The 9,543-nt window shown below is 37.6% G+C and overlaps 1 protein-coding gene across 3 annotated transcripts in view; it reads left to right on the top strand.

Annotated features, from left to right (window-relative positions):
- The window catches only part of LOC107654986 (protein jagged-2-like), a 48,511-nt gene extending 39,781 nt beyond the window's left edge, over positions 1-8,730 (top strand). For all 3 annotated transcript variants that reach the window (XM_016442363.1, XM_016442364.1, XM_016442362.1), the window contains 13 exons: positions 1,502-1,666; positions 1,771-1,884; positions 2,445-2,558; positions 2,639-2,752; positions 2,832-2,948; positions 3,131-3,158; positions 3,409-3,494; positions 4,066-4,179; positions 5,032-5,147; positions 5,375-5,629; positions 5,751-5,882; positions 7,616-7,769; positions 8,249-8,730. In XM_016442363.1, the coding sequence (XP_016297849.1) occupies positions 1,502-1,666; positions 1,771-1,884; positions 2,445-2,558; positions 2,639-2,752; positions 2,832-2,948; positions 3,131-3,158; positions 3,409-3,494; positions 4,066-4,179; positions 5,032-5,147; positions 5,375-5,629; positions 5,751-5,882; positions 7,616-7,769; positions 8,249-8,715 (1,976 nt within the window). In that variant the 3' untranslated portion in view covers positions 8,716-8,730. The remainder of the gene's footprint in view (positions 1-1,501; positions 1,667-1,770; positions 1,885-2,444; positions 2,559-2,638; positions 2,753-2,831; positions 2,949-3,130; positions 3,159-3,408; positions 3,495-4,065; positions 4,180-5,031; positions 5,148-5,374; positions 5,630-5,750; positions 5,883-7,615; positions 7,770-8,248) is intronic.
- Positions 8,731-9,543: the final 813 nt, after the last annotated feature.

Below are 9,543 nucleotides of genomic sequence, written 5' to 3'. Positions count from 1 at the left end.
GATTCTACGAACCAGTCTGTGTTTTCCGCATCGCGAAAATTATAGGGCCGTATGTCTCAGAGTAGTCAGTGCAATTTGGGAAATAAATCAATTAAATTGGATGTGGGATGTGTGTAAATATTCAAATGTAATCCCCTTTGTAATCGTTAACATTTTCATAAGTAATTAATTACACTAAACTCTGCAGGACACCGGTGTTCTGATGATTTGTGCTACCGGCTCAGATTGTGCTACCTCCCATTAAAAAGATAGGTAGCACAAATCGATAGCAAAAAATGCTACCTATCATGTTGTGCTACCAGCATCTTATTCATGTGGTTTGAGGCTTTTTTTTATGTCCATACCTTCCCCTACACGTCCACACCTACCCTTACCCTAAACTGACCCTTAAAACAATGTAAATATATTTTTGGTAGCATAATCTGGTAGGTAGCATGTTTCGTCGGTACAGCGGCAAGTCGCTGTCTTAATGAGCCAGGCGTCGTGTCATTCATTCATTTAGTAACGAAGCAAAATGCTGTAGTTATGAATGGGTTATTAATCACTGACTCTCCGAATCGTTCAAAGCCGCAGATTCGTTCACTAACGCAACACTGCTGTATGATGCTTGGAGACGCACACCAGATGATACGGATTTCGTTGGAACTATTATTTCGTTGCAAAATAGAACAAACATGACAATTCTGTTCAAAATGTAGGCTACATTTAAAATGTAAAATTTAATATGACCTTTTTTGTTGAACTGTTGTAAAAAATTAATGGCACATTTGCCATCGTTTGGATATTCAGGGAAATTTGCATTCTTGCTCGTATTGTAAACATGAAAACAATAACACGCACACAGTGTGTCTGTATCGAAGAGAGTTTAAATCGATCTCAGTCCATGTCAATATTTGCTCTTCATGCTATTAAGTGAATATCTACTTCAAAGATACATTGAACAGCAGAGCGATTTGCTAAAGCAGCATATTCAGCGGCCATCCTATCACATGCACGCTGCTTGTGTGGATGCAGTCAGTTTTGACCGCAAAAGATGAGGTAAGCTGATTGGATATCATGTATTTGACCGTTTACGGAACTCCCATTTTCCTGTTTTTACATTGGAAGCGGCATTTTGCTTGTCAGAAATACATGTTCGGTTTTAATGTTACTTTAAGTTGGGGTAGAATTAAATGAATGCCAAAACTCAGAATTTTGTTCGCGTACCCCCCTCCGTCATCTCACGTACCCCCAGGGGTACGCGTACCCCAGTCTGAGAACCACTAACCTACACCACTGAAGCCATTAATTGATGGCCAACTTTTGTAATGTTGTCCAGCCCAACCATACATTGGTGGGCGGAGTTAGTGCAAATAGCCTCTGCCAACAAGGTGGGCTTTTTGCACTAAGTGTAAATAGACACTGTTTTAATACATTTTTTTCCCTTTTGTATGTCCCCTTCTGACATTAATGTGAATGTTTGGTTAATCTTGTTTTGGATGATGTTCTTTTTCCTCATTAGTGATTGACAGTTGTACTATTGCCGTGACAACCAATGGCACAGCAAAAGCGGTTCGGCACATCTTATCAAATGTGTGTGGTCCTCACGGGCGCTGCATCAGTCAGTCAGGAGGAAACTTCACTTGTGCCTGCCAACCAGGATTCACTGGGACATACTGTCATGAGAGTGAGTAATATTACGCACATCTAAACACACACCATTATTACAGCTTTATAGCAGTATTTACAGTACACACACCAATTAATGGGGGTTTCTGCTTTCTCTCTCAGATGTAAATGACTGTGCATCATCTCCTTGTCAGAGCGGAGGAACATGCATTGATGACATCGACTCCTTTCGCTGTGTCTGTCCTGATGGCTTTGATGGGCAACTCTGTGAGCTGGGTAAAAATATCAGCTCTACATACTTAACTTAACTATTGTCTCTTTTAGTAGTGGAGCTCTAAACACATTTAGTCCATAGAGATTTATTTCGACAAAAATTTAAGCTGTACAACTATTTTTAGCATTGATAAAAATAATAAAAGTCCCTTGAGCACCAAAACAGCATATTAGAATGATTTTTGATGGATCATGTGACACTGAAGACTGAAGTAATGGCTGCTGAATATTTAGCTTCAGCTTTTTTGTTTTATTCCATCACAGGAATAAATTATATTTTTTATTTTAAATTTTAATAATATTTCACAGTATTACTGTTTTGATCAAATAAATGCAGTCTTGCTGAAAGTAAGAGATTTTTACTAACCTTAAGCGTCTTTCCACAAACCAGGTTGCTTGCTGTTCTAGCAAGATCTAAAAAAAAGCTAATCTGAGTCTGTTTTAGTACAGGGTCTAGCATATATTCGCCATTAGAATTAAAGTACTCCAGCCTAATTTACAGGAGCGAACCGCTACTGATGATGTATAATATTTTATAATAGTGATTATAATCTTCTCTTCAGAGGTGAATGAGTGTAGCGGCGAGCCTTGTCTAAATGGAGGTATGTGCACCGATCTGCTGAATGATTTCTACTGTCGCTGCACTGACAACTGGAAAGGAAAGACGTGTAACTCACGTAAGTGAATGTATGCTTTAGTTTCAATTTTAGGCATTTAACTTTATGCACTTGTACTTAAAGTAGAGTTAATGTTACAGGAGACAGTCAGTGTGATTCCAGTACATGCGCTAACGGAGGTACATGCTATGATCATGGAGACTCATTCCGATGTGCGTGTCCTTCTGGATGGGGTGGCAGCACCTGTAACACAGGTGAGATAGAAGCCAGAACACCTCCATGTTGACCTCATTTAATCTATATTTTTCTGACTATCTCTGTCTCTCTCTCTAGCCATGAACAGCTCGTGTGAATCTGGTCCGTGTCTAAATGGCGGGACTTGTATTGGAGGGGGCAGCATCTTCACCTGCATCTGTAAGGATGGATGGGAGGGGCCTACCTGTGCTCAAGGTAAGGCCATGCCCACTTACCAATTTCTCTTTTCAAAAAATATCAACTAACTACACCTTGTGCATGTGTAAATGTGATTTACTCCCACGTGTATGGCAGGCTGTGATTTGCCCTGACAGGTCTAGTTCTGATATATCATCTGGTAGTTCTGCCTTTATGAGATGTTTTCATTCTGTTTTCAGATGTTGATGACTGCAGCCCTCTTCCATGGTAAGTGATGCAACAGATAACGTAAGTGAAGAAAAGTACAGAAAAGAGAACAAAACAATCACTCCCGTAAACATGTCACTCACAAAACTTCGTTTGAACTTTTGAATCTGAATATAGAATATAAATGTGTCTAAACCCACACATCTAACGTGGGAAGGAAGCTACAAGTTAATGCACAAGTAGCATCTTTATCTTGCTAAGCGGGTAAGATATACTCAGATGCTGTCTCTCTGTCCCTCTCTTTCTGTAGTTATAATGGGGGACAGTGTGTGGATGGGGTCAACTGGTTTCGCTGTGAGTGCGCACCTGGATTTGCAGGACCTGACTGTCGAATCAGTGAGTAAATAAACATACAAATATCTCTAAATATGACTATGAATATTCATGAGATGACATTCCTTCAAGTTTTTTTTATATTAAAACCTTTAAGAAATAAAATATTTAACATTGATACTATTATTTAAATTATTATACAAATATTAATATTAAATAATAATTTACAAGTGGAATGTTTGGAAAACCAGTTTGAACATAGACATTGTTTTTGCAGTTCCATTTAGTGCAACTAGTGATGCAAAAATTACACACTTCATACATTGTGAACAATTTATCCATGTATGTGTTTCATTTTAAAAACTGAGCTCATAATTTTTCAATCAAATATTAGTCTTCTTGTGAAATGACAGACTTCTATCTGGTGACATATGTCGCTTTCTTACAATCAACTGCAAGCTTGCATTCATATCCAGTCAAAACCAAATGAATTGAAGTCCTCATCCTACATTTTTTATTTCCTTTTCTATGAGCCATTTCACTCAGGTGTATGTCACAATAAGGAAGAAAGATCTGATGCTACTTTCGATACATTCAGACTAACACTCTACTTCTGTCACTCACTCGATCTCAGACATAGATGAGTGTCAGTCCTCTCCCTGTTCGTATGGAGCCACATGTGCGGATGAGATTAATGGATATCGCTGTCTTTGCCCCATGGGACGAGCTGGACCACGCTGCCAGGAGTGTGAGTTCCCACTGACAGACCACCCTACTTGTTTGCATTATGAGAAATTAAGTGTTGAAAATCTTTGCTGTCTACTCATGTCGTGTGAGCCCAGCTTAACTTCAGCCAAACAAAACTGGACTAGACTAAATTGCCTGTTTCAGCGGCTTTCAACAGGGGTCTGTGGTTGTTCTGCAAGGCTCTGCCAACTTTTGTGTGGAAAAAAAAAATTAAAATGAATGAATTCAGTTAAATGTTTCATTGTCCCTTACAAATTAAAATGCATTAAGTAAAATGTTATGATTATTTATTTATTGAAATTATGGGATGGCATATTATTATTTGATGCATATTATAATAGGAAAGGCGTAAAATGCATCACTCAGTTATGTACAATATATAATGGAGGTCCCTGCTCCATCTCGCTGCATTTTTTTCATTAAAAAAAAAAAAAAAAAAAACAGTAAAAATAGTAATACTGTGAAATAGTTTTACTATTTGAAATAACTCTTTTTTATTTTAATATATTTTAAAATGTAATTTATTTCTATAATGGCAAAGCTGAACACTCGTCTTAAGTGTCAAATGAAGAAATCATTCTAAAATGCAAATTTTGTGCTTTTTATCAATTTGTGGAAACCCAAATAATTTTTTCAGGTTTTTTTGATGAATAGAAAGTTCAAAAGAACAGCATTTATTTTAAGCATTATAAATATATTTACTGTCACGTTTGATCATGTTAATGTATCCCTGCTGAATAGAAGTACTAATTAAAAAAATCTTATTAACTGCAAACTTTTAAACTACTATAATGTTTATGATCTGATCTCACTGTCTTTCTCTGTGTTCCTCTCCATCTCTCTTCATCTGTAGTTATTGGTGTTGGAAAGGCGTGCGATCGCTCTGGGGTGAAGGCTAATCACGGTGATCGCTGGGAGGATGGGTGCAACAGCTGTCAGTGCATGAACGGAAACATCAGGTGCACTAAAGTGAGTCCAACAAGCTACCTCAGACTGTCCTACTGTACCAATCAAATACCAGTTGCAGTCACATTCAGTGTAAAATGTTAATGTCAGGTGGAGTTAAAAAAGGTGAAAATGCATTAAGGACATAATTTTGTTTATGTTATCATTTATTCTTTTATTTTTATTATTATTTATTTTTATCTCCATGTAGATATAGATACTTCATTAAGATTTTTTTATTGTGACCACAGGTGCATTGTGGTCGTCAGCCCTGCTTGTTGCAGTCAGACTCTGGTGAGCCACAGCACCCCCTGTGTCCACTAGCACAGGAGTGTGTAGAGCATCATTTCCTGTCTTGCCTTCATCCACCATGCAATCATCTGGGTATATGCGCCACTCGTGAAGGTCTACAGCCCATCGGCACTCGGTGCCTACCCAACAACGGCTACCTAGACGACAACTGTGCTCGTGTTACGCTTGTATTTGACTCAGACAGTGTCCCGCAGGTAAGAGTTTTTCATTTAGTAAATGCTAAAAGTACTGAAAGTCAGATGTCAAATATGCACAGCTCTTTATCTCAGACACACTTGATTTTTCCATTCAAAATGTGTTGGGTTTGTTTAACAGGGCACTACTGCTGAAGGAGTCTGCACAGAGCTAACGTATCTGCCAATCACACGAACTCTGGCTAAAGACCACACCCTTTCCATTCTTTGCGACCAATCACCTTCCAGCCAAAATGCAGTGGAGGTTGCTATGGTGAGCTCACTTTCTTTAATCATCAGGCGTTAATCCTATAAAATTACCTCATCTGCTGTAAACAATCCCTGTCTGCTTGGTACTCGTGTTCAGTCTCAGATCTTGATGTGTCATATAAAAACACTGTTAAAAAGACTGAACATAAAAGAAGGTTAATGATGAAGATTTAACTGTTTCTTGTTACTGTACCTCAAGTTGTCAGTTCATTATTTATTAGAAGCTGTTTTCAAATGCCAACAAATACAAACTTTTTACTTGGAAAGTGGGCCTTAAAGAAAATCCCAAGTTTCCTGCTGCTAAACACAACTGTGGCGACATTTATGTGTGCTTATCTCATAAAAGCAATTACTCTAACAAAACTTGAAGGCAGCGTAAAACAGGGTGCATCAAAATACAGATTTTTTTCATTCAATAACACGCTCTTCCTGAAACCATCACATCTGTTTTCCTTCACTTCGGAGTGTTTATTTCTTTCTTTCCATCTCGTCTGTCCTTTAAAACATTTCCTTGCCTTTCTTCCAGTTTGCACTTCTTCAAAAAAAGGCCCTTTAAATCAGAGTCAAACAGCTTCCAAAGAGAGCTTGTAAAATTTGAGTCTTTTTCTGATTTTTTTGTGAATTCTTTTGTGACTTATTTTCTTTCAATTCTCTCGTCTAAATGTTTCTTTCACATCAAAAATCCAGCTTTTCATCCTTTAACATATCTCACCTGTCCTGCTCTGCACCTTCTCGTCTTTCTCTTTATCTCCTTCACTCACTCTGAGACCATTGCTGTAGTAATGCAATCTCTTGGTGTAAAGTCTGGCCCTCTACTTTAAGCCCTTAATGGCCAGAATCTTATTTCTACTCTTTCTGTGATGTTGTAATGCTATTAAGATTTATGTTGTAACATTGAAAGTTTTCCGGAAAAGGAGCGGTAACCTTTTATGGTGTGAGCCCTCATAAGGCTGCGCTTTTTGCTGATGTTATAAGCTCAGCATTGGGACGTCCCCCCGGGCTCCAGCGTGGTTATACCCTGACTATTACCACAGACAAATTACATGTGGCTGGTCATGAAATTTAAGGGAAAGGTGAATAACTTGCCCAGTCAGGTCTAACTTCTTTCATTTCTGATCTAGCTATTCTTTTTTTCCTTACTCACTCTAAATTCCTTTCCTCCTATTTTACGCTGTCTTTCTGTCTCTGTCATTCCACTATGTCTCTATCATTCCTCCTTCCCTTTTCTCTGACTGTACTTTTTCTTTTTTTAGTTTCAATTTTAGTATGTTTTCTTACGAAATCAAAGGGAAAAAAAAGAAATATTATTTCGTCACAATTTTATTTCCAGACTCAAATTAGATTTTCCCTTATTAGTTATCCTAATAGAACAGGGACTTTCTCATTGCTTGCTTCATAATCAAATGTTTGTTTTATCTGATTTATTTTGTGGTTAAACTTTTCCTGAATGTCTAATTTTTTTTGTGTCTGCCTGTTTCAGTCGTGAGGTTGTGTGTCTCTATCAATTTGGCTCTTAGTTGTTGTTTTTTTTTCATTTTACGGTTTACAGATATTCTACCATTGTATACTGTCTTTTTGGGGCCAAATAGCATTACATTGACTCTGTTGTTGTTGTTTTGGAGTTTTCCAACAAGTGATATAATTATGTGAATGCAAGTAAAACATCAGGACTATAGCTTCATATAGCTTCAAATTTTCATTTGCTCTTTTTCATTCTCTCTGCTTTGATTTCCACAGTCGTATGAGCAAAACACCTTTGTTGAGGGACGAGCTCAGATACAGGATGTTGTCCGCTCCATCATTGATGTTCTGTCCAAACCTCACAACAGCACGTTGCTGTTGGCTGTGAGAGAGGTCAGAGTTGACACTCAGGATCCACGTCCCCAAGTCGGTGAGTCTCTTTTAGACATCATAACATAAATCTATTATTATAATTAATCTTTTAAATAATTATGATTTAATTTATAATTTAATTAGAGTTTATTTATAAAATAATTTAAATGCATATAATAAGTTTTGGGTTGGTAAGATGTTTTCTAATTTAGTGTATTTTAAAATATAATTTATTCCCGTGAAAGCTGTCAAATTTTCAGCATCATTACTCCAGGCATCAGTGTCACATGATCCTTCAGAAATCATTGTAATATGCTGATTTGATGCTCAAAAAACATTTTTTGCAATACATTTTCAAGATTTGCAATACAGAATTTATTTGAAATCTAAATCTTTTGTAACATTATTTATGTCTTTGCGGTCACTTTTGATCCATTTATTTTGATAAATTATTAATTTCTTAAAAAAAAAAAAATCATACTGACCTCAAAAAATTTGAATGGTAGTGAATATGTCTTTTTTTGTCTCTTTCTACAGGTTACCTCATTCCGTTGCTGTGTGTGCTGTTTGTGGTATTATGGATCTCATGTGTCATCGTCTGCGTGTGGTGGTTCAGGAGACGCTGGAAAGCGAGACAAAGAGAGGACACGCAGATAGAGGAGAGCATCAACAACCAGCGCGGGACACTACTGAGCACTCACACGCCTCACAAAGACAACACAGACCCGCTGCAGGAGAACAAGAACCTGCTTTACCCTCTGGATCGGGTTGGAGACGGAGCCGAGCGAGAGGAAGAGGAGGAAGAAGGATATGAAGAGAGCGACAGAGGGCTGGTTCTGCATAAGTGCTCATCTCTTGCGTACACTAAAGGGGACGCAGTGTACACTATTCACACTACAGCCCAAAATCAGCCAAACAGGACACGCTACAGCAGCAAAGACAACCGCTGCAAGAACAATGTGAACGAGAGTTTAAGCGAGCACATGAAAGATCATTACGTATGAAAGAACCAGACAAACTGGACAAAAATATAAGTATTTTTTTGCTGTCTGATCTGAAAGCTTTTGGGCTTGTGCGATTGGTGTTTTTCATCCTTTTTTCATCATTGGATAGTCAAATGAAACAGGGATTTGTGTCAGCAAATGAGACATTCAAAGAATGTTTTTTCTTTTGTTTACACTTCACTCTTTTTCCTTAAAAAGAAGAAAATTTTTACACAAAGCTGAATTTAGGGATTATGTCTGTGAACTGTGGCGCGACCTTTGACCCTTGGGGCTAAGGAGGAATCAGCGATAGGCAGCTTTAAAGTGTTTTTGATTATGTCCAGACCTGCCCAAAGTCAAGTGTTAGAAGCCGTTAAATCTTCCAGAGGTATATATACACAAGTGTCTCATTGAAGCTTTCACGATAGCGCTTACCTTGTATATACATTTCGCATAATAATACACATGTTGGTTCTTGTTTTTGTTAACAAATTCTATTGACACACTTAAATGTGTAGTTCACCCAAAGGAAGATTCAGTCATCATTTACTCACCCTCATGTCATTCCAAACCCGTATGACTTTTTTCTTCTGTATAACACAAGTTACATAAGAGTGGAGGAAGTCACTCAAGAACTGGAGTTTTCAAGCTTCAAAAGTGATGCAAAAGCACCATAAAAGTATCATAAGTGTATCATAAAATTGATATGTTATATTCCAAGTCATCTGGAGCCATGTGATAGCTTTGTGTGATGAACAGACCAAAATATACGTCATTATTCACTAATTGAACTGGATCAACTGATTAATTGAAAAGCTCCAACTCAAAAGAATCGTTTGTTCATGAATC

The sequence above is a fragment of the Sinocyclocheilus anshuiensis genome, unplaced genomic scaffold, assembly GCF_001515605.1.
Source record: "Sinocyclocheilus anshuiensis isolate Anshui unplaced genomic scaffold, SAMN03320099.WGS_v1.1 scaffold487, whole genome shotgun sequence".
Classification (NCBI taxonomy): domain Eukaryota; kingdom Metazoa; phylum Chordata; class Actinopteri; order Cypriniformes; family Cyprinidae; genus Sinocyclocheilus; species Sinocyclocheilus anshuiensis.
Note: the sequence above shows the minus strand (reverse complement) of the source record. Positions and strands in the feature narration are given on the sequence as shown.